Raw genomic sequence first — 25451 nt, forward strand, 5'->3', positions numbered from 1 at the left:
GGAGGAGGGGGCACAGGGAAAAGGAGGAGAGGGCACAGGGAGGAGGAGGGGGCACAGGGAGGAGGAGGGGGCACAGGGAGGAGGAGGGGGCACAGGGAGGAGGAGGGGGCACAGGGAGGAGGAGGAGGGGGCACAGGGAGAAGGAGGTGGGGGCACAGGGAGAAGTAGGAGGGGCACAGGGAGAAGTAGGAGGGGGCACAGGGAGAAGGAGGAGGGGGCACAGGGAGAAGGAGGAGGGGGCACAGGGAGAAGGAGGAGGGGGCACAGGGAGAAGGAGGAGGGGGCACAGGGAGAAGGAGGAGGGGGCACAGGGAGAAGGAGGAGGGGGCACAGGGAGAAGGAGGAGGGGGCACAGGGAGAAGGAGGAGGGGGCACAGGGAGAAGGAGGAGGGGGCACAGGGAGAAGGAGGAGGGGGCACAGGGAGAAGGAGGAGGGGGCACAGGGAGAAGGTGGAGGGGGCACAGGGAGAAGGAGGAGGGGGCACAGGGAGAAGGAGGAGGGGGCACAGGGAGAAGGAGGAGGGGGCACAGGGAGAAGGAGGAGGGGGCACAGGGAGAAGGAGGAGGGGGCACAGGGAGAAGGAGGAGGGGGCACAGGGAGAAGGAGGAGGGGGCACAGGGAGAAGGAGGAGGGGGCACAGGGAGAAGGAGGAGGGGGCACAGGGAGAAGGAGGAGGGGGCACAGGGAGAAGGAGGAGGGGGCACAGGGAGAAGGAGGAGGGGGCACAGGGAGAAGGAGGAGGGGGCACAGGGAGAAGGAGGAGGGGGCACAGGGAGAAGGAGGAGGGGGCACAGGGAGAAGGAGGAGGGGGCACAGGGAGAAGGAGGAGGGGGCACAGGGAGAAGGAGGAGGGGGCACAGGGAGAAGGAGGAGGGGGCACAGGGAGAAGGAGGAGGGGGAACAGGGAGAAGGAGGAGGGGGCACAGGGAGAAGGAGGAGGGGGCACAGGGAGAAGCAGGGGTACAAGGAGGAGGAGGGAGGGACGAGGAGGAGGAGGGACGAGGAGGAGGAGGGACGAGGAGGAGGAGGGACGAGGAGGAGGAGGGACGAGGAGGAGGAGGGACGAGGAGGAGGAGGGACGAGGAGGAGGAGGAAGAGGGATGAGGAGGAACAAGGATGAAGTGGATGAGGAGGAATGAGGATGAGGTAAGGAATGAGGAGGAGGGGACAAGGAGAAGAGGAAAGATGAGGAGGAAGGATGGGAAGGAGGAGGGATGAGAAGAAGGAGGAGGAGAGAAATGAGGAAGGAGGGACAAGGAGGAAGGAGTGACAAGGAGGAGGAGGGACAAGGGGGGAGGCGAGGAGGAGGAGGGGAAGGGAGGAGGTAGGGGGGAGGAGATGTGGGAAGGGTTAGATTGTTGAGTATTGACATGGGCCTGAACTGTGCTGTCATCTTATGCCAAAGGTGTTTTTTTTTAAGTATTAATTTGTACAATACATGGTAGAAGGTCCTTCCTTCCGACCAATGAAACCCCTGCAGCTCATTTACACCCAATTATCCATATGTTAGTGGAGGGAGTGGGGCTCTTTGACAAATGGTGCCCAGAACTGATGCACCTCTTGTACACAGGTCACCTTCCCAATCCGTGTATTCCACTTGATGGGAGTTGAGTCACTGATTGTTACCAATGCAGCTGGAGGCCTGAACGAACAGTTCAAAGTGGGTGACCTGATGGTCATCAAGGACCACCTTAACCTGCCTGGCTTTGCTGGAGTAAACCCACTCATTGGCAGGAATGAGGAAAGGTGAGTTCACATCAGGCAGCTCCTCCACTGCATGGTGGGGTCCTCCCCTTCCCAACTTTTCCCCGCCCACAGCCCTGCCCCTTTCCTATCCCTTCCCTTACCCCTGCCCCTTTGCTATCCCTTCCATTACCCCTGCCCCATACCTCCCACACCCCTTCTCTAACCTTGAGCCTCTCCTCGCCCCTCCCCTCTCCCCATCCCCTCCAGTGCGTTGAAGACATGGATCTAAGTCTTGGTGAATCAGCAGTGCAGTGCAGGGGAAGCCCGACACTGTCAGAGATGTTATATAACTAATGGCATCGTGAAGAAAGCATGTCAATCCCTTCACTTCCTCAGGAGTTTGCAGAGGTTTGGTTTGACACCAGAAACCCTGGTAAATTTCTACAGAGGTGTGGTGGAAGGTGTGCTGACCGGCTACATCACGGTCTGGTGCAAGGACATCAATACCCCGAACAGAAAACCCTGTAAAAGATAGTGGACACAGCCCAGGATATCACAGGTAAAACTTCCCCACTATTGAGAACATTTGCGGGGAATGTAGCTGTCGGAGAGTTGCAGTGATCATCAAGGATCCACCCCACCCAGCACACGCTCTGTTCTCGCTGCTGCCATCAGGAAATAGGTATCGGTGCCACAAGACTCGCACCCCCAGGTTCAGGAACAGCTGCTCCCCCTCCACCATCAGACTTCCCAACAACAAACTCGATCAAGGACTCATTTAAGTACTCTTACTTTTGCACTTTGTTGATTTTTTTCCCCTCTCTGTACTGCAGTCAGGTTGTTTACGTTTCTTTGTTTCCATGTATAAGCTATGTATAGTTATTTTGACACTACCAGTAAGTAGTAATTCTGCCACTCCCACATGAAAAATGAATCTCAGGGTTGTATGTGGTGTCATGTATGTACCCTGATAATAAACCTGAAATCTATAATCTCCTCAAACACTTTACAAATGGGACCATGACCAGGTGTGCACTGACTGGTGGGTGGGGCTTGATTTTGATTGGCAGGTAAGATGACTTCCAACTATTTTCCAGATGGAGAAGTCACATGACCCTCCACATTCCCACCAGGTTCCCAACGGGAGTCACGTGACCCTCCACGATCCACATTCCCACCATGTTCCTGATGGGGAGGTCACGTGACCCCCTACAATCCACATTCCCACCAGGTTCCCAACGGGAGTCACGTGACCCTCCACAATCCACACTTCAAGGCCAAAGCCGCATGGTTTCCTGAAGGGAAAATCTTGCCTGACAACCTTGTTGGAATACTTTGTGGAAGTGACCAGCAGGCTGGATAAGAGAGATACAGTGGATGTTGTGTATTTGGATTTTCAGAAGGCCTTTGACCAGGTACTGCACATGAGTCTGTTTAACAAGAGCCCACAGTATAACAGGAATCATACCAGCATGGGTAGAGTATTGACTGATGGGCAGGAAGCAGAGAGTTGGAATATTCTGATTGGCTTCCAGTTGCTAGGGGTGTTCCACAGGGGCCGAGGTTGGGGCCACTTCTTTTTATGTTGTATATTAATGATTTGGATTATGGAATAAATGGCTTTGTGGCCATGTTTGTGGATGGGACAAAGGGAGGTAAAAGAGCAGGTAGTGTAGAGGAAACACGGGGGACTAAGACAGATTAGGAAAATGGGCTGAGACTTGGCAAATGAAATATAATGTGGGAAAGTGTACGGTCTTGCACTTTGGTAGAACAAAAATATAATCGAGCTGACTATTTTCTTAATGGGGAGAAAATTGAATATTCCCAGATGCAAAGGGACCTGGGAGTCCTCGTGCAGGTTGAGTCAGTGGTGAAGAAGGCAAATGCAATGCTGGTTTATTTCAAGAGGAATAGAATATAAGAGCAGGGATGTCATGTTGAGGCTTTATAAGGCCTCACTTCAAGTATTAATTGTAATTTAGGATGGGATCTCATTGAAACATTTTGAATGTTGAAAGGCATGGACAGTGTAGATGTAAAAAGGTTGTTTCCCATGGTGGGAGAGTCAAGGACAAGAGGTACAACTTCAAGATTGAAGGCCGTCCACTTAGAACAGAGATGTATAGAAATTTCTTCAGCCAGAGGGTGGTAAATCTATGGAATTTGTTGCCATAAATTGGAGACCAAGTCATTGGGTGTATTTAAGGCAGAGATTGAAGTTCTTGATTAGCCAGGGCATCAAAAGTTATGGGGGAAAGGCTGGGCAGTGGGGCTGAGTGGGAAAATGGATCAGCTCAGGTTTGATGGGCTGAATAGCCTATTTCTGTTCCTTTGCTTCATGGATTTATGAATGTACAGAAGAATTCCTAAACTCTGGATTGGGTTTGGACCGGAATTTTGGATTTTCCGGATTCTTAAACAGTACTTGTAAAATTCAAATTTAAGATGGAGTAAAAGAGAGATGAATGGGTAAATTTTGATAGTTTATTCATTAGAAAATACAGCCTTACTCCTGTTTAAATATTCTGTCCGCTGGCGGTTTTAATTTTGCCGTCCATTGGGAAATCAGGCTATTTAAATTAAATTAATGAAAACAAAGCTTGTCAGTAACTATGAATTCAGTTCCACGCATGCGCAAGGAACTTGATTCTCCAAATCTTTCAGGTGCTTCATTGCAAAACTTGCCATTTACACCTTTTGCTGATGCTGAAACCCATCTGAGAAAATAATTGTTTGTCCAGATTAATCGGACTGGGAAGCAGAGTTGAAATATCACATCTTGGTATCAGAATTTATTGTCATGAACAAGTCACAAAATTTGTTGTTCAACATCACATTAGGGTTAGGGTTAGGACAAACATTTATATAAACCACCTTACAACAATGAATAAAAATAGTGCACAAAAAGTTAAAATAAGGCCGTGTCTTTGGTTCATTGGTCATTCATGAATCTGATGGCAGCGGGGAAGAAGTTGTCCTTGTACTGTTGAGAGCTCCTGTACATTTTCCCGATGCTAGAAGAGTGAAGAGGACAGGGCCTGGGTGATGGGGGTCTTTGAGGATAGAGGTGGTTTTTTTTAAGACACTCCCTCAATTAGATGCCCTCGATGGAGTGAAGTTTGGTGCCTGTGATGTCGCAGGCCGAGTTAACAACCCTCTGGAGTTTATTCTTGCCCTCCATATCCAGAAAGTGCTGCAACCAGCCAGAAAGTGAGCTGACTGGGTGTGTCAGGGTCTGGTATTGGAACACCAATACCCCTGAGCGTAAAGCCCTCCAAAATGTAGTGGATGCAGCCCAGGACTTCACAGGCAAAACCCTTCCCGCCATCAAGAACATCTACAGGAAACACTGCCGTCGGATAGCAGCAGCAATCATCAAGGATCCATCCCACCCAGCACGTGCTCTGTTCTTGCTGTTGCCATCAGGAAAGAGGTACAAGTGCCACAAGACTTGTACCATCAGGTTCAGGAAGAGCTGCTACCCCTCCACCATTAGACTGCTCAACAACATACTCAATCAGGGATTCATTTAAGGACTCTTACCTGTGCACTATATTAATATTTTTAATTCTCTCTCTATTGCTTGATCAGTTTATTTACATTTGTTATCTGTTTGCAGTTCTGGGCTGGGTACAGTTTTTTTGCACTACCAACTAGGGGTAATTCTGGCTCACCACAGGAAAAAGAATCTCAGGGTTGTATGTGATGTCATGTATGTTCTCTGACAATAAACCTGACATCTGATCTGAATCTATGAACTGGGCAATAAACTGAGAGGTGGAAGGATGTCGTCGAGTTTCACAGCACAAAAAAGGCCCTTCAGCCCAATTTCATCATGTTGACTAAATTATCTGCCTGAGCCAGTCCCTCATGTTCCTTGAAACCTTTCCTTTCGGTGTACCTGTCCAAATGTCATTTAGAGTAATGGACACAGGCCTCCAGTCTGAAAAAACATCCTTCCACAATCCACCCATCCCCCCATGACTGGTGCACAGCGACACCCAGGTATCGTTGCATCGCTCCTTTTCACTAATAATGCTGTAGCCTTGTCTGTCCCTCCACTCTGTCCAGTCCCACCTGGTCAACGATGCTTCATACGCCAGGATGCTGCTAACAGAAAGACCACAGTCTGTCCAGGTTTAGCAGCAGAAGGTCGAGCACCGTCACACTGAGCACTGGCACACCTCAGGGCTGTGTGCTCAGGACGCTCCTGTTCACGCTACTGACCCACGACTGCATCACTAGATCTAGCTCCAACAGAGTCATCAAGTTTGCAGATGACACAACAGTCGTTGGCCTCGTCAGCAACAACGATGAGCTGCACTACAGAGAAGAGGAGGGAAATCTCATAATAAGGCATGAGAATAACAACCTGAGTCTCAATGTGGACAAGACAAAGGAGATGATCATGACTTCAGGAGAACCAGGAATGACCACTCTACACCTTAATACCTCAGTAGTGTAGAGTAGAGAACATCAGTTCCTCGGAGTCCACTTAACGAGTGGCCTATCCTGGTCACACAACATCTCCTCACTTGTCAGGAAGGTGTAACAGTGCCTGCACTTCTGAGAAGACTGAGGTGGGCAAGGCTGTCATCCACCAACCTGTCAACTTTCTGCGGGAGTTCTATAAAGAGTGTCCTGGCCGGCTGCAACCCAGTGTGGTTCAGTTGCAGTAGAGCATCAGATCGGAGATCAATCCAGAGCAGTAGAGAGGATCACTGGGGTCTCTCTCCCCCCACCCTCTCCATTGACATGATTTACTGATTGTTGTCTAAAGAGGTCTCAGTAAATGATTGAGGACCCCAACCGCCCCGTATGCAGCTTTCAGCTACTCCTATCGGGAAAGTGGTATCAGGAGTCAGAGCTAGACCCAGGCAGAGAAAATGCTTCTTCCCATGGGAGTGAGACTGGTGAACAAGCGATGAACTGCTCATACAACCTTCTGAAATTCTACTATTGATTTAACAATAATATATTTTTTTGATATTTGTATGTACATACTATACATTTGTATCGTTTGTCTGTATGTCTGCATGCGTGTTTGCAGAGTGCCACAGCAAGAACTGGAGAATGCTGTTTTGACAGGTTACACAATCAGGTGCTGTAAATGAATTTGGCGGAGGCTGGTACAATAGGGGGGAATTTAAAGGACTCATGGATGGATGAAAAATTGAGGGCCATGCCTGAGAGGCAGGGAAGAATGATATCACTGTTGAGCAATATAGGTCAGCAATATAGGTCAGCACAACATCATGGGCTGAAGGGCATGCCCCTCGTGATTAAAAATCTCGACGAGGCCCCTCCTTTGTCCCCGACGCACCAGGGAGAAACGCCCTGGCCTGAAACTCAAGTGCCCAGTTTACCCCTCCCTAGTCCCCTAACTCTCACATCACTGACCCTAAAGACCCCCCACCCACCACTGCCCCTCCCCATCTCGCTGCAGATGGGTTTTACGGTGTGGAAGTGGTGCTGCTGGTCACACTGACGACGGGAACTTTGTTTATGGTACAGCTACCTGCCTGAGTTACAATTTATGGATTTATACATTTAAATTAATTTAGACATACAGCTTGGTTACAGGCCATTCCAGCACACAAGTCCGTGCTGCCCCAAATGCACCAATTAACCGTTGCTTTTAATTTTTTTTGAATGGCGGGAGGCACCTGGAGAAAACCCATAGAAAACACAGGGAGAATGTGCCAACATGTAGGATTCGAAGCCCAGTCCCGATCACTGGCCTTGTAATGATGTTGCACTAACTGCTACGCCATCCATACCTTACATTGAGTTACACAGGGAAATATCCTCATGGGTGTGCTGGAACGACTTGGAGCTGTATGGGGGCAGCATGTGAAACCTGCTGTCTCAGCTCCTTGCATGTGACAGGTTTACTGGCTTTGGAGGCGATGCAGCAGAGATTCACCAGGTTGATTGCAGAGGTGAGAGGGTTAACCCACAAGGAGAGCTTGAGTCACCTGGGCCTGGACCCAATGAAGACTGAAAATTTTAGAAACTGATAAAACAGTGAAATGGATGGAGGCATGAAGGCTGTTTGCACTGGCAGGTGAGACGAGGACTCTGCCTCAAGATTGGGGGAATAGGTTTGAGATGGAGATGAGGAGGAACTGCTTCTCCCAGAGAGCAGTGGATCTGTGGAATTCTCTGCGTGAGGAAGCAGTTGAGGCTGCCTCATTAACTATGTCTGCTTCACTGTCACTGGTTCAAGGGGATGTCACCACAGACTTTACAGAGGGTTTTGCAGGTTGTTGAGGTCCACATGCATTGGAACTGACCATCTTTCCTTGCCCTCAGGTTTGGAACACGGTTCCCCTGCATGTCCGATGCTTATGACCGGAGCTATCTCCAGCATGTATTGGATAGTGCCTCGGAGCAGGGGTACCGAGACTTCATGCGTGAGGGGGTGTACTGCATGGTTGCTGGACCCTCGTACGAGACCGTGGCAGAGTCCCGCATGCTGAGGATGCTGGGAGTGGACGCAGTAGGTGAGTTCATGAAAGATCAGTGCCACAGACAAAGAACGTCCAATTCTGTGCTAATGCCGCCCATAGCCTTCAACTCCTCCAACCACATCCACAGAACCATAGAGCACTACAGCACAGAAGCGGCCCTTTGGCCCATCTAGTTTGTGCCCCCTCCCATTGAATTTCAGCCAGAATTTAGCCTTACCATTCATGTACCTGTCCAAATTTTTCTTAAATTTCCAAATTAAACCGGCATTAACCACTTCAGCTGGCAGCTCATTCCACACTCACTCCTCTCAAACTTCTCACCTTTCACCCTTAACTTGCGTCATCTAGTTTATGTCTCACCCCTACTGCGGCAAAGAAAACCTGCTTGCATTTACTCTCTTAGTACCAATCATAATTATGTAAACCTTGTATCGGCCCGTTAACTGGGACGTGACCTGGTACACAAAATGGCTGACGAACTTTATGACTGTGCAGACCCTGTGGGGGCCAATGACTTTAGTGTCAGGTAACCACCCACACAGCGTTAAACAGTGACCAACAGTGGGAACACCACCCAGTTGGAGATCTGCGCAGCTGTGACATCACTCCTGACATCAGCAGTGAGGAGTGAATATAAACAGAGCAGCTAGTGCAATAAATCAGTCTTCAACTTTAACTCCTCAGTGTGTGTCTTCTTTCCATACTCAGTGGTAGTGCACATGCTACATTGGTGTCCCTGACAGGTCCAACAGTTGGACCCGAACATGACTTCATGCGGTTATGTTGAAGCTGCCAACATACTGGGCGTTGCAGCCACACGTGTGGTTCAAACATGCCAAGGCCCAGTTCCACCTTTGGCAGATCAACACCAATGACACACGTTACTACTACGTGCTGAGCTTGCTCAACAAGGACACGGCAGAAAGGGTTGTCGATTTCCTACAGCAGCCTCCAGAGCAAAGCAAATATGATGCCCTTAAGGAGCTATCAACCTGCACTTTCGGGATCTCACGGCGCGAGCGCTCCGCCCGATTGCTACATATGGACGGTTTGGGGGACAGGGCTCCATCCACCCTCATGAGCAAAATGTTCACCCTTGCTGAGGGACACAGGCCTTGCCTGCCCTTTGAGCAGATTTCCCTGGAGCAGCTGCCAGAAGCTATCTGACTCTTGCTCATTGACAAAGACTTCAGCGACCCAAGGAAAGTCGCAGCCCCAGTAGATGTGCTCAGGATAGCGAAGAAAGAAAATGGTGCCTCGGTGGAGCAGATCACTAGGCCCCACACACCCGGCAACAAGGCCACAGCAAACAGAGAGGCACGTGGACCCCCCGACCCAACAATACTGTTACTATCACTAACGATGGGGTGTGTATGCCCATCAATGCCGTCCACCCTGCGCATTTCAGGGAAACACCATGGTCAACCATTGTTAATGGCTGCGGCAGTTGGCCAACGTGACAGCCTTCTCCACATATGGGACTCTCTCTCAGGAAGGTGCTTCCTTGTGGACATCGGCACCAAAATAAGTGTTCTCCCCTCTCCTTGGCCTACGACTCCTGGATTGGCAAACCGGGCCCAGCACTGAGGGCAGCAAACAGCATGACCATAAGAACCTTTGGTACCCGCACCATCCCCACCGCTTCAGCAGCAACCAGTTCACGTGGATATTCATGATTGCAGCGGTGGTGCAACTGGTCCTGAGAGCAGACTTCCTGCCTGTGGGCCCTACCTTAAAGGGTGACAATTGGTGCATTACAGGACTTTCAAACCATGCCCCTGGGGGAAGTCAAGTTACCTACCTCCCACCTCGACTCCATCTGTCAACACATTCCCGTAGATTCTAGCAGAGTACTCTTTGACCGTGGCGCCACAGTTTTCCATTTCTGAGTTGAAGCAAGAGGTAAGGCACCATATCCTCAATGAGTTCACCTGGTCCATGCCAAAGTGCGCCACCTTCCCCCCAGAAGCTCACCCTCGCCGAGGGGGAGGTTAAAAAATGAAAGGGCTGGGGATAGTGCAATGATCCGACAGCCCCTGGATGTCCCCCCTTCACATGGTTCTGAAGGTAGCAGGAGGATGGAGGCCATGTGGTGATTATTGCTGCCTCAACGAGGCCACCACACCCGACAGGTTTCTCATGTCACACATCCAAGACTTTACCACTAACTTACAAGGGGTACAAGTTTTTTCAAAAGTCATTCTCATCAGGGGTTATCATCAGGTCCCAGTCCATCCCAATTACATCCCTAAAACTGCCATCATTATCTCTTTCGGACTCTTTGAATTCCTGAGAATGCTATTTAGACTTAAGAACGCAGCCCAGACCTTCCAGAGGCTGATGAATGTGGTGGGCCAGGATCTTATATTCATCTATTTGGACGATATTCCCATTGCCAGCCACAACAAAACAGAGCATGCGGCCCACCTAAAGTGCCCGGCTGCAGGAATTAGGGCTAACTATAAACCCTGCTAAGTGCCAGTTCAGGTTAGAAATTATCGACTTCCTAGGGCACAGAATCAACAGGTATAGAGCGAAACCCCTGCCCGAAAAAGTGGAGGCTTTTTGGCATTTCACCAAACCCCGCACAGTGAAGGGGTTGCAAGAATTCACCAGTATGATTAACTTTTATCACCGATTCATACCGGCAGCAGCTTGCATCATGTGCGCCGTTTTTGCACTCATGACGGGGAAGGCTAAAAACATGAGCTTGGACAATGAGGCCTCGGACCCATTCCAAGGATGCTCTGGCCAACACCACCCTCTGTTACACCCCAGGCCAGAGGCGCCAACCGCTTGTGATAGTACAGACCTATCACCAATGTATATAGTTACAGTATCTAGAGTGTAATGACTGTGCTTCCAGCGATTTGCTGAGACCTTAGCCACGCCTACTGTCTGGGCCTTAAAGGGTTGTGTCCCAAGCCAGGTCGGATGATTCCGGACTGGTCGGCCACCTGTGAAGATCTCCTGTCTTTTGCTAATAAAAGCCTTGGTTTGGATCAACAAGTCTTTGGTTCTTTCAACGAGCTCTACACCGCTCTCACAGTAGGCGCCTCTACCACAGTGGTAGGGGACGTTCTGGAACAATTCATCAAAGGGCAATGGCAGCCCCTGGCCTCCTTTAGCAGGCACCTCCAGCCATCTGAACTCAAATACAATGCCTTTGACCGGGAGCTATTGGCGCTGTACCTGGCAGTCAGGCACCTTTGGAATTTTCTGGAAAGCAGGCAATTCAAGCACTTCTTGGACCATAAACTGTTAACTTTTGCCTTCCACAAAAGAATGTCTGACCTGTGGTCGGCCAGGCAGAAGCGGCACCTCTCATAATACATGTCAACACAGACATCCAACTCATCGTGGGTAAGACCGATGTGGTGGCCGAGGCACTGTTCTGTCCCACGATTAAGTCTCTCCAGGCCCTGTCTCAGGAAATAGACTATTCTGCCATATCCAAGAAACAGCAGGACGACCCTGAGATCCTGGCATACAAAACAGCAGTTTCTGGCCTCCAGCTGGGGGATGTCACAATTGGCCCTGGTAACCAGACACTACTCTGCGACATCTCCTCCGGAAAACCCCGCCCCATGGTGCCAGCAGTATGGAGGTGGCAGGACTTAGATGTGGTGCACAACCTGGCACACCCAGCCATCAAGACTTCTGTCAAAATGGTGGCCAGCAGGTTCGTCTGGCACAGCCTCCAGAAACAGGTCAGTCAGTGGGCCAAGACCTGCACACTTTGCCAAACGTCCAAAGTGCAGATGCATGTCAAAGCCTGCACCCCCCCCAAAGTTTTGAGCCAGCGCAACATTGGTTCAGCCACGTCCATATTGACATTGTCGGGTCACTACCGGTCTCCCGTGGGGTGAGATATCTCCTCACCTTGATTAACCACTTCATGAGGTGGCCAGAGGTGATCCCGCTATCCAATTCAACCATAGAGACCTGCACCAGGGCACTGATTAACACCTGGATGTCGAGGTTCAGAGTCCCAGAGCATACAACCTCTGAAAGAGGTTCAGTTCACTTTAGGAACCCAGCTCCACCATACCACCCTCAGGCCAAAGGGTTGGTGAAGTGGTTCCACAGGGACCTAAAGATGGCCTTGATGGATCAGCTCAAGGGACCGAACTGGGCAAATGAGTTCCCTGGGTTCTCCCGAGGTTCCGCACTGTGATGAAAGAGGACTTCAATGCTTCCAGAGCTGAGATAGTGTACGGCGCACTGTTGGTGATACTGGGGGAGTTCTTGGCCACCACCAAGAACCCAGAGGACCCCACGGCCTCATTGACTAAGCTGAAGGAAATACAGGGTGTGCATCCTCTTTCCAGCCTTTGCGGTAGCATGCCTTCTACAACCTCAATCAATCTCCCTTCATTCTCTGGCACTCCAAGGAATAAAGTCCTAACCTGATTAACTGTCCCTGCAACTCAGTTTCTCAAATCTCCGCATCTTTCAATTTTATTGATATCTTTCCCATAGTTTGGTGGCCAAATCTGCTCAAAATACTCCAAATTTGGCCTCACCACTATCTTACGCAATTTCACCAAACACCTCAACTCTCATACTAAACACTTTGATTTATGAAGGGCCAAAGTGCCAAAGGCTCTTGTTATGACCTGGTCTTCATGTGATCCCAATTTTAAGAAACTTAGTATCTACTGCACTCCTCAGTGTCCTCCAGTTTACAGTGTATGTCCTTCCTCATTATCAACAGAACTGCCAGACTTCAGGATCCTGTCCTAGAGTTGTGCAGACCAGGACCGGTCTGGGATTGGGCTCAGGTGGGGCAGGTGTTTCCCTGTACACAGTTAGGTGTGGCCTGGTGCTAAAAGTGTTTCCCTCTGCAGGTATGAGCACGGTGCCAGAGGTGGTCCTTGCCAGGCACTTGGGCATGAGAGTACTGGGCATCACTCTTAACACCAACCGGTCTGTTATGGAGTATGACAGCGCAGTCCAGGCTGAGCACCAGGAGGTGCTGCAGGTTGCCCAGGAACGAGCACAGGTCCTGCAGGGGCTGGTCGCCAGGGTGGTGGAGAAGATGAAGTGAAGCTGGGCCACCACACAGCAGGACCACTAACCCGTCCACATGCCTTACCCACACCTATGCCCACTGACCCATCCACACATCCTACCCACGGCTATGCTCACTGACCAATCTACACACCCTACCCACAGCTATGCCCACTGACCCATCCACACACCCTACCCACGGCTATGCCCACTGCCCCATACACAGCCCATCCCAGCACCACACACCCCTTAAACAGCCCACCCCAGCACCACACATCCCATACACAGCCCTCCCCAGCACTGCAAACCCCTACACAGCCCACCCCAGCATCACACATCCCCTACCCAGCCCTCCCCATCACCACACACCCCCTACACAGCCCACCAGTGTGTACATATCCCTCTATCATATACAGAGCCCACCACATTATACACAAGCCATCCACTGTTTTGCACTCCATGCACAGTCCATCCAGTGTGTGCTCAACCAGTACACAACTCATTTATTGTACATGTATTATGCCTTTCACCTTGCCCACGTGCACACGCCACCTTCTCCATTCACCACCTGCCCACCCAGCCACCCAAAATGCACTCTCACCCACCCCCCCCCCTCCCCCCAGATTCACGCTCCAGCCACCAAGGCATTCCCTGCCCACTTCATGGACGCTCCACCCTCCCAATACAAACCTCGCTCTCTCGATACCCTGTGGCTTCTAGCGGGTATCAACTGACACGTTAAAACGAAAGGTTTCGTACTTCATTTTTATTAGTGCTCAGGCTGCTTCAATGTTTCGGCCAACGATTAACTTGCAACAGTTCTGTGTTTGATTTACTGTTCTAGCTTGTTCTCCTGGCTGCGACATGAGATATCTGGCTGGCTCCGGACGGGTTGGCGGCTTTTAGGGAGCTCCACCCTTGGACTGTTTCTTGTGCAACGTTGTGTGTCCTGATTATTGCCGCTGATGTCTCTGACAGTTCTTCTGGAAGACTTTTCTGCCTTTCTTCTCGAGACTTCATTGTCACTCCTGCCTAGGTCTCTGATCATCATCTCCAGTCCACACCGGGCTTTGAACCCTGCGCCGTCTGTACCTTCTCCTCATGTCCTACTCAGGAAACTAGACTAAGCCTCTGCCCGCATTCATCCATAAAGTGACTCCCCGAACCTTAGCTTTTACCACCCTTGTGATGGCCATTGGCGCACACCTCTCCCTCACGGATCGCCCGCCCTCGGCCTGTCCAGTTCGCGGAGCCCTGCCTCGACCTGTGCACGGAGACTGTCTGGAGCTGGGAGCTCGCCAATGTGGTGGGAAGTTCTGAACTCCACTGAGGCTGAGTGAGTCAGGCAGTGGACGGCTCAGGGAATGGACTGTCTCTTTGCTGCTGAAGTGATCAACCTTGCGAGCAGCCTGTTCACTTTCAGCCCTCCCCCACCTGCTCTCAGAGCAGGAGCGGGAGGGCTGCAGTCAATATTGGACATTTGGAAATTAACTGCGCACATTAATGTGTTGGAGAAACTCAGCAGGTCATGCTGCATGCAGGCAAAGTAACGGGTCGCCAACGCTTCGTCAGGTAGAAGCTCCAAATAGGCAGCCACCTAAATAAAAAGTACGGGGGGTAGGGACAAGGGGCAGGGCCAGGGGCAGGAGTACAGGTTCACGGGTAAGATGTGGATACAGGTGGGAAAGTAGGAGTGGAAGGGTAGGGGGTAACTCTGATAGGAGAAAGAAGTGATGAAGGGTTGGGGAGATGCAGGACAGAGCGATAGGCAGAGAAAGGGACGGGGAGGGGGTAAAGCGGACAGTGGAAAGGTGGCCAGCAAAGCGATCCCCCAGCCTGCGTCCAGTCTGCCCGATGTGGAGTGGCTCCGGATGTATTCTAGGAATTACCTATTTGCGTATCTTCCCGTAATACACAGAACGAAGGGCCCAGGCGTGAAATGCCGGACACTTTTTTAACTTCCTCTGGACGTTGCGTGACCTGCTGAGATTGTATCCTACACTCAGCCCCAAGATCTGTAAACCGTTGTTCAATTCTTCCTGAAGGTTGCTGCCTGCACTCAGTTCGCCCAGGGTCTCAGCAATGAACTGATAGAAATCACATTGTGTCACCTACTCTCTGCCAAGCTGCTGAATATCTCTCCTCTTTGAGAAGTGATCTGACTCCCTTTGTAACGAGATTATGTGAACTGCTTTATCAACTGATAGAGAAAATCAGGAGGGGCAGAGATAGCGTGGATGCTCGCAGTCTCGTCCTCCGGGGAGGTGAACCTAAAACTGGAAGACCCAGATTTAAACAGGACCTGGGGAAGGGGGGCATCTTTCACACACTGGGGGCAGTGGAACAAACTGCTGGAGGAAGGGGTTCGGGTGGGGAGAATCACGTCTCAAGTCATACAGCATGGAAGCAGGTCCACGCTCATCCCACTTGCCTGCATTTGGCCCGTTTTCCCGTAAACCCGTCCTATCCATGGATCCGTCCAATTTTTTTCTTAACCATTGCAATCGAACCTGCTTCAATCACCTCCTCCGGCAGCCCGTTCCATACATCCACCACCTTCAGTGAGTGTGAAAAAAAATTATCCCTCAGGTTCCTGTTAAATCTTTCCCCCTTCACCCTAAACCCGTGTCCTCTGGTTACCGATTCCCCTGCTCTACGTTCACCCTCTCGTGAATCTGTCCACCTGTATCAGATCACCTCTCAGCCTCCTGCGCTCCAAGGGATAAAGCCCCAGCCGACTCGAGCCCTCCCCGAGTCCTGGCAACATCCTCGGCAATCTTCTCTGCTCCCTCTCCAGCTCAACGACGTCTTTCCTGTAACACTGGCTGTAATAGTGATTCTTTACTGTTGCACTGTTTATTGAGGTATCTTGACATTTACTGCTCCATTCTTCTATTCTCTCTAATGGTGGGCGTTTATTGTTACACCTATTTTTTACCGTAACGCTACATTGTAACCCTGTTTCTTTACGCAGGAATCCTGAAAGCAGAGACAATGGAATGTTCTGATACTAACCTGTAAGCAATACTGTATAAATAGATATAAAGGCAAATAACCAGACAAATAAACTCGAAATCTCCAATTCATTTTGGTGTGTTTATTGGAACAAGCAAAAGTCCTGGAAATATTCAGTAGGACAAGCGGCCATCCGTTGGGAGAGAAGTGTTGCCGATTAAAGGAGAAGAATAAACTGGATGAACACATCGAGCCTTTTGCCCAGAGTCAGGGAGTCAGTAACCAGAGGATGTAGGTTGAAGGTGGAGGGGACGGATTTACAGGAACCTGAGGGGGAACATTTTTACACGGGGGTGGGTGCAGTGGTTGAAGTAAGGATGACTGCAACGTGTCACATTTGGACGGGTGGCTCTTCAAAAAAGGGTTTAACAAAGATTTTCCTTGCTGTTGCAATTTTATTTTGGAGCTACCCATCTTATCTCAGAACCAAGGCCATCACGATGTGTGTGTGTCGGGTAAAGGCAATACAGTCACACACACTAGCCATTAAATCATGTGCCCTTCGCGCTTGCCCACTTGGCCAGGGACCTTGGGAAATGATTTCATGGCCACCAACACCCAATAGAAGGTTATGGATGTGAAGGAGGAGTGGAAGGGATTGTTGTGGACAACTGTTCATCCTATGGTCTATGAGCCACCCAATGAGATGCATCAGATTTCAGTTGAGCTCCAGAATGGCATCATTTCTATCATGGCCAAGCCCAGTATTTCCAGCCCTCTCCTGACCTGTTCTGGAGAAGCTGGTGGTGGCAGGTTCTCCCGCTGGGGCATTTCCCAGGATTCTGACCTCATGCTGAAGCAAGATCAGCGACCAGTTTCCAAGTGGGAGACAGCGTACATCACCCTGCAGCTGCTGTGCTTCTCGTTGGTGGTGGCAGCGGCTGTAGTTTTTGGAGGTGGTGTGGGAGAGGCCTGGGCAATGCAAGCTGCAACGAGCCTTTCATAGACTGTGGTGCTGGGAATGAATAGTCAAGGTGGAAGGATGGCATGCTGGTCACCTCCAACGTCAGATGCTCAACAAAGCATCGAATCCCACCAATGAATTAAAAAATGGTGTCTACAGAGAATGGGGTGAATGCAAGACACAAACATGCTGGAGAAACTCAGCAGCTCAAGCAGCATCCAAAGGAAGTAAAGGGGGACCAACATTTTGGCCTGAGTCCTTTGCAAGGCAGTGGCCTGAATACAGAAGAAGGGGGAGGGCAGAGGAGAAAGGAAAGGGCAGGGAGAGGAGCACAGATAAGAGCTGAGAGGAGCACAGGTAAGAGGTAAAAGGTGGATACAGATGGGAGTAGAAGAGAAAAGAGCTGAGATGATTGGGGAGGGTGGTTCTTCGAATAGAGAAGGTCGGAGAGGAGGTGGGGATCAGTGAAAAGGAGGCAGAGGGGATGGGAACTCATGGGAAGGTGTCAACAGAAATTGGAGTAGTCGATGGTTGGAGGGTGTCCAGTTGAAATATGTTCCTCCAATTTGCGGGTGGCCTTGATTTCACTGTGCATGAGGGCCAGGGACAGGTGTGCCAGTGCAGGAAATGTGTGGAATTGAAATGGTTGGCCCACTGGGAGGTCATTGCTGTGGCAGTGGGCAGATCAAAAGTGCCCAATGAAATGATCTCCCAGTATTCCTCCTGTCTGCACAATGGAACGAGGGGAGATGGACTGGTAGTGTTGAGGAAATGGAGGCTGCAGAGGACTTGGTCGGCACGGATGAGTTGGGCCAAAAGGCCTGTTCTATGCTGCTCAGCTCTATAATTAAACATCATTCACTGAAGCTCAGTGTTACTTTGAGACAGCACTTAAAATAATATCAGGTTTGAACTTTTCAAAATCTATCTCTTTGAGGAGCCTGACATTAAAACTCAGAACTGATTTCATTGCGTGTCAGTTCAGTTAATTTCTGTCACAAATGATTTTGATCTTCTTTTCATTTATTTTTTCCTGAATACATCTGGCTGTTTCCCGAGGGGGTTCTGACAACCTTTCGTCTTCTGACCATCAGTTTCTCGATAATGGAAGTGTGCGAATCTCAATCTGCCTTGCTGAGGGTTTCAATCCCTCCTGTTCCATCTGCTCTGACTACATCAGGCCATGAAGAGGCAGCCCAGTCGCTGCTGTATCTCAGCTCCAGGGTCCCCGGCTCCTGTGGAGTTTGCACGTTCTGCCTGCAACTGTGCGGGTTTCCCTTGGGGGCTCCAGTTACCTCCCACATCCCAATGATGTGCATTCAAGTTGTTGGGGATGTGAGAAAGAACACACTTCAGGGAAATAGTGGAGATTTCTCTGCGATGACAGAGACTTGATGGGCCAAATGGCTTCCTTTTGTCTTGTAAGAGAATATGAGAAAGTTTCAGACTTCACATCATGGCTTCAAGCCTTCGGGTGGGAGGGAAGAAAGTCAAAGGGGGACACCTTTTTCACACAGAGGGTGGTGGGTGCAGGAAACAGATGCTAGAGGAAGCAGTAGAGGTGGGTACAATTGCAGCATTTAAAGATGGGTACATGGATAAGAAGAGTATGTGTCAGAGAAGTGGCAAATGGAATACAATATTGGAAAGTGTACGGTCATGCACTTGGGTAGAAAAAATAAATGGGCAGATTATTTTCTAAATGGGAAGAGAATTGAAAATCCACAGATGCAAAGGGACCTGGAAGCCCTCATGCAGGATAACCTGAAGGTGAACTTGGAGGTTGAGTCAGTGGTGAAGAAGGCAAATGCAACACTGGTGTTCATTTCCAGAGAAATAGAATCTAAGAGAAGGGATGGTCCTCTAGGTGAGGCCTCATTTGGAGTATTGTGGGCAGTTTTGGGCTCATTTAAGAAAGGACGTATTAATGATTGGGAGGGTTCAGAGGAGGTTCACAAGGATGATTTTGGGAATGAAAGGGTTGTCATATGAAGAGCCCTTTGCCTGTACTTGTTGGAATTTAGGAATGGGGAGGGATCGCATTAAAACATTTTGAATGTTGAAAGGTGTGGACCTGCAGATTCACAAGTGAAGCGTTGTTTTACCTGGAAGGATTGTTTGGGGCCCCAAATGGTGGTGAGGCAGGTGAATCTGACTGTGACTGGGGGAGCTGTGTATGGCAGGGGCATGGCTCCCCCACATTATTATTGCACATGCTTCGGATTGGTGTGTGCGCAAGTAGGGGGCTGCACTGTCTATTTCCACCACCCCCCCACCCCATGATGTGAAATCCCTCCCCATCACATCTCCTCACCACCTCCTCTGCACCAAATTTGGCTGGTCTGCCCACCAAACCAAAGCCCCAGAATCTTCTGCAAACTCTCCAAAACGTCATGCCTTTCATACTGACAGAGTTATACTTTGGCCAAACTGGTTTACATGAGCCAAATTCATTTTCCTGCATTCCATCCAAATCTCTCTAACCTCTTCTTATCCATGTACCCATCTTTAAATGCTGCAATTGTACCCACCTCTACTGCTTCCTCTAGCACTTGTTTCCCGCACCCACCATCCTCTGTGTGAAAAAAGTGTCTCCCTTTGACATTTTCCCCTCCCACCCGAAGGCTAGAAGCCATGATGTCTGAAACTTTCTCATATTCTCTTACAAGACAAAAAGAAGTCATTTGGCCCATCATCTATTTCATCACAGAGAAATCTCCACTTATTTCCTTGAAGTGTGTTCTTTCTCACATCCCCGACAACTTGCCCCAATTCTCCTGCCTCTCAGTTAACCTGGATGCACATCATTGGGATGTGGGAGGTAACTGGAGCCCCCAAGGAAAACCCGCACAGTCGCAGGCAGAACATGCAAACTCCACACAGGCAGTGCCTGGAGACAGGATGGAGCCTATGACTCTGGAGACCCTGGAGCTGAGACACTGCAGCCACTGGGCAGCCTCTTCATGGCCTGATGTGTTTGTAGTCAGACCAGATGGAACAGGAGGAATTAAAACCCTCAGCAAGGCAGATTGAGATTCGCACACTTCCATTATCGAGAAATTGATGGTCAGAAGACGAAAGGTTGTCAGAACCCCCTCGGGAAACAGCCAGATATGTTCAGGAAAAAATAAATAAAAAGAAGATCAAAATCATTTGTGACAGAAATTAACTGAACTGACACGCAATGAAATCAGTTCTGAGTTTTAATTTCAGGCTCCTCAAAGAGATAGATTTTGAAGAGTTCAAACCTGATATTATTTTAAGTGCTATCTCACTTCCAATCTCTTTTCAGTACCAACCGCTCAGTCCAAGATTCCGCCCTGCTCCAGCTCCCTCAACAGCCCCTAAGGCTAGAGCTGGATGAGGTTCCCACCCTGGATGAGACATATAAGGCAATCGAACAACTGAAAAGTGGCAAAGCAGCAGGTATGGATGGAATCCCCCCAGAAGTCTGGAAGGCTGGCGGCAAAACTCTGCATGCCAAACTGCATGAGTTTTTCAAGCTTTGTTGGGACCAAGGTAAACTGCCTCAGGATCTTCGTGATGCCACCATCATCACCCTGTACAAAAACAAAGGCGAGAAATCAGACTGCTCAAACTACAGGGGAATCACGTTGCTCTCCATTGCAGGCAAAATCTTCGCTAGGATTCTACTAAATAGAATAATACCTAGTGTCGCTGAGAATATTCTCCCAGAATCACAGTGCGGCTTTCGCGCAAACAGAGGAACCACTGACATGGTCTTTGCCCTCAGACAGCTCCAAGAAAAGTGCAGAGAACAAAACAAAGGACTCTACATCACCTTTGTTGACCTCACCAAAGCCTTCGACACCGTGAGCAGGAAAGGGCTTTGGCAAATACTAGAGCGCATCGGATGTCCCCCAAAGTTCCTCAACATGATTATCCAACTGCACGAAAACCAACAAGGTCGGGTCAGATACAGCAATGAGCTCTCTGAACCCTTCTCCATTAACAATGGCGTGAAGCAAGGCTGTGTTCTCGCACCAACCCTCTTTTCAATCTTCTTCAGCATGATGCTGAACCAAGCCATGAAAGACCCCAACAATGAAGACGCTGTTTACATCCGGTACCGCACGGATGGCAGTCTCTTCAATCTGAGGCGCCTGCAAGCTCACACCAAGACACAAGAGAAACTTGTCCGTGAACTACTCTTTGCAGATGATGCCGCTTTAGTTGCCCATTCAGAGCCAGCTCTTCAGCGCTTGACGTCCTGCTTTGCGGAAACTGCCAAAATGTTTGGCCTGGAAGTCAGCCTGAAGAAAACTGAGGTCCTCCATCAGCCAGCTCCCCACCATGACTACCAGCCCCCCCACATCTCCATCGGGCACACAAAACTCAAAACGGTCAACCAGTTTACCTATCTCGGCTGCACCATTTCATCAGATGCAAGGATCGACAATGAGATAGACAACAGACTCGCCAAGGCAAATAGCGCCTTTGGAAGACTACACAAAAGAGTCTGGAAAAACAACCAACTGAAAAACCTCACAAAGATAAGCGTATACAGAGCCGTTGTCATACCCACACTCCTGTTCGGCTCCGAATCATGGGTCCTCTACCGGCACCACCTACGGCTCCTAGAACGCTTCCACCAGCGTTGTCTCCGCTCCATCCTCAACATCCATTGGAGCGCTCACACCCCTAACGTCGAGGTACTCGAGATGGCAGAGGTCGACAGCATCGAGTCCACGCTGCTGAAGATCCAGCTGCGCTGGATGGGTCACGTCTCCAGAATGGAGGACCATCGCCTTCCCAAGATCGTATTATATGGCGAGCTCTCCACTGGCCACCGTGACAGAGGTGCACCAAAGAAAAGGTACAAGGACTGCCTAAAGAAATCTCTTGGTGCCTGCCACATTGACCACCGCCAGTGGGCTGATAACGCCTCAAACCGTGCATCTTGGCGCCTCACAGTTTGGCGGGCAGCAGCCTCCTTTGAAGAAGACCGCAGAGCCCACCTCACTGACAAAAGGCAAAGGAGGAAAAACCCAACACCCAACCCCAACCAACCAATTTTCCCTTGCAACCGCTGCAATCGTGTCTGCCTGTCCCGCATCGGACTGGTCAGCCACAAACGAGCCTGCAGCTGACGTGGACTTTTTACCCCCTCCATAAATCTTCGTCCGCGAAGCCAAGCCAAAGAAGAAAGAAAATCTCAAAGTAACACTGAGCTTCAGTGTTAATTATAGAGCTGAACAGCATAGAACAGGCCTTTCGGCCCAACTCATCCATGCCGACAAATTTGACAATTTTTCTGGCAGCTTTTTCCAGGTACCCTCAGCTCCATCTTAATTCTCTCCTCTCTCACATTAAACCTCTGCCCTCGAATTCTAGAGTAACTTTAACACAGAAATGCTGATGGAACTCAGCTGGTCTCGCAGCATCCATGGGAGGTAAATATATAACATTTCAGGCCTGAGCCCGACGTTGAAGAAAAGGCTCGGGCCCAAATCGTCGGCAATGTACCTTTACCTCTGATGGAGGCTGCGAGACCAGCTGAGATCCTCCAGCATTTGTGTTTTACTACAATCACAGCGTCTGCAGGATATTGTGTTTCACTCCACAATGGTCTATGCTGGGAAATAGATTCCATGAATTCCCTTTAGCTGTGGCCCTCATGGTTTTATAACCATTGTAAGATCACCCCCAGCTTCCTATGCTCTGGAGAATAAAGATCCTGGAGCTCAATCCCTCCAGCAACATTCTGGTGAGTTGCCTCAGCACACACTTTGATGTATTGATGTCTTTCCTTCAGCTAGGTGACCAGAATTGCACTCAGTTCTCCAAGTGATGTCTCACTAATGTCTTCAATCATGAGTTCCCCATCTTTGTTCTCTGAACCCTGCCCAATGAAGGTCGCGTGTCAAACACTCTGCCCACCTTTACATGTTGGAAAGGGAGAAGATTTTATTTGGAATCTGCTTTGTTTATTGGAGAGACAACCTCAGCAAACTCCACAAATGGTCGGTGTCGGTGTTTGTTTCCACCTGGTGGGCTGATGTGGAAGTTTAGATCACTTGGGCATTCAAGGCAAGGTTGCAGAATGCATTGAAAATTGGCTTTATTGTAGAAAGCAGAGGGTGATGGAGGGAGGTTGTGTTTTGGACTGGAGGCCTGTGACTAATGGTTTGTTACAGGGTTCGGAGCTTGTGCCATTGCTGTTGGTCACCTGTATCAATGACTAAGATGAAAACATACTTGGCATGTTTTGCAAGTTTGCAGATGACGCTAAAGTATCTGGTATTGTAGGTAGTGAAGACAATTGTCAAAGATTGCAGCAGGATCTTGATTCATTGGATGGGTGGGCAGAAGAATGGTTAATGGAATTTAATGCAGAGAAGTGAGAGTTGCTGCATTTAGGATCTAACCGAATGATTCTCAACCTTTTTCTTTCCCCTCACATCCCACTTTAAGTAATCCCTATGCTATCGGTGCTCTGTGATTAGTAAGGAATTGCTTAAGGTGGTATGTGGGTGGGAAGGGAAGGTTGAGAACCACAGCTCTAGACTCAGTTGTTACTGAAATATTTTGCTTGACAAAAATTGTCATTGGCCCATTTCTTTTGGAGTTATGAAACTGTGCACATAATGAGACAATGAGGTACGATTAAAACAGTGGTTTTTAAACTTTTTCCTTTCCACCCACATCTCACCTTAAGCAACCCCTCAACCCCTTACTAATCACAGCACCGATGGAACAGGGAATACTTAGGTGGGATGTGGGTGGAAAGGGATGGTTGAGAACCACTGTCCTAGAGGCTCAGACGGTCGGGTGGTTCTCTTCACCTCTGTGATCGGTGCAGTTCCACTGGTTTTATAATGGTTGGCCCTGTCACATTTGTGGCCTGAAATGTGAAGTTAATAAAACATTAAACACAAGTTTATCAGGTAAACTTCTTAGTGTCTTTTTATTCTCCGGTTTCCTTTGTTCTCCTGCCTGTGTTCTTATCTCTCTCTCCTACCACGTGACTTCCGGTACATCTCATACATATTCATTATCATGACATCCCTCCTTTAATCAGAAATAAACTTTACCTTCACTTACCAATATTCCTCGGAAACATACAAACATCGTAACTAATGGTAATACTTTAACTCAACTACATAAAATTTACTTCCTACAGCATTCATACATGCACTTTATGATATAAGATTAAAATACTGTCCCAAAGTTCTTATTAAAACTATGGCACAAAGTCTTCGTATCGTTTGGGCACTTTCCGGTTTCGTTTCGGCCTGCCTGCGATATTGTCGTTGCTTCTCGGTTGTTCACTCTCGGCATCGGAAATACTGCTTGCCACGGCTTCGGGTGTTTCTGGCGCTCTAGTCACTTCATCAGGAGTGCTGGTAACTGCCTCTGGAACATCATCAGGTCTCTCAGTTTCAGCATCTCGTATTGGCCTTTCAACCTCATCGCTCGATATATCTCTGGACTGGTACCTTTTTACACCTGAGACATTTCTCTTATACAGGACTCCAGTCGGAGAATTGACTGTCTCCATACTGCCACTTCTGGATACGACAGTATAGGGTTGATGGTAATAAGGTGTGTCTAGCTTACCACCAGTTTCATGCTTCACTAGAACATTATCTCCTGGCATGATGTCTGAGTACTTGGCTCCACGTTTCGAATCTGTGTACAGCTTTGCTGCACCTTTCTTTTCAGCATCGTGGTCCCTCATCTCCTGGTTGTCTCGGATTTCCTTTATTTCTGGCATTTTTGTGTGGATTTTTCTCCCAAAAAATGCTTCTGCAGGACTTTTTCCAGTGGTTGCATGAGGCGTTGCTCGATAGACAACCACATAAGATAGCAATGCTTCTCGCCAATTTTGTCCTTCAGCGTGTGCAATCCTCAATCGTTTTTCAATGGACTGATTTTGTCTCTCTGATTTTGTCTGTTGGCTTGCGGCCCTTTAGGAGTTACTTTATGATGGTGGATACCTGTGGTCCTCATGTATTCCGTAAATGTCTCTGAAATGAATTGTGGACCATTGTCAGAGTATAATGTAACAGGTAATCCATATCTTGCGAATATCTCTGCTAACGCTTGTATTGTTTTTTCAGTGGTTGTGGACTTCAACACCACGTACTCATAGTATCTGCTGTAGTAATCCATCACTACCATAATTGATTCACCCGTCGGTAAAGGTCCAAGAAAATCAACAGCTACGTCGATCCATGGTCCTGTCGGAAGTTCTGGCGGATTACTCCTACTTGTGATTTGACATCCGTGACAAGTTTTAACAAATTTCTCGGCGTCTTTATCACAACTTGGCCACCATACCTTGGTCCTGAGGTTTTGCTTGGTACCAACAATACCTAGGTGTCCTTCATGC

General features: G+C 49.1%; 1 protein-coding gene across 1 annotated transcript in view; it reads left to right on the forward strand.

Annotated features, from left to right (window-relative positions):
- The window catches only part of LOC138743825 (purine nucleoside phosphorylase-like), a 30222-nt gene extending 17009 nt beyond the window's left edge, over positions 1–13213 (forward strand). The window contains 3 exon segments of the mRNA XM_069899426.1: positions 1572–1747; positions 8006–8196; positions 13014–13213. Of these exon segments, the coding sequence (XP_069755527.1) occupies positions 1572–1747; positions 8006–8196; positions 13014–13213 (567 nt within the window).
- The last annotated feature ends 12238 nt before the right edge of the window (positions 13214–25451 follow it).

Source organism: Narcine bancroftii, chromosome 10 (assembly GCF_036971445.1).
Source record: "Narcine bancroftii isolate sNarBan1 chromosome 10, sNarBan1.hap1, whole genome shotgun sequence".
Classification (NCBI taxonomy): domain Eukaryota; kingdom Metazoa; phylum Chordata; class Chondrichthyes; order Torpediniformes; family Narcinidae; genus Narcine; species Narcine bancroftii.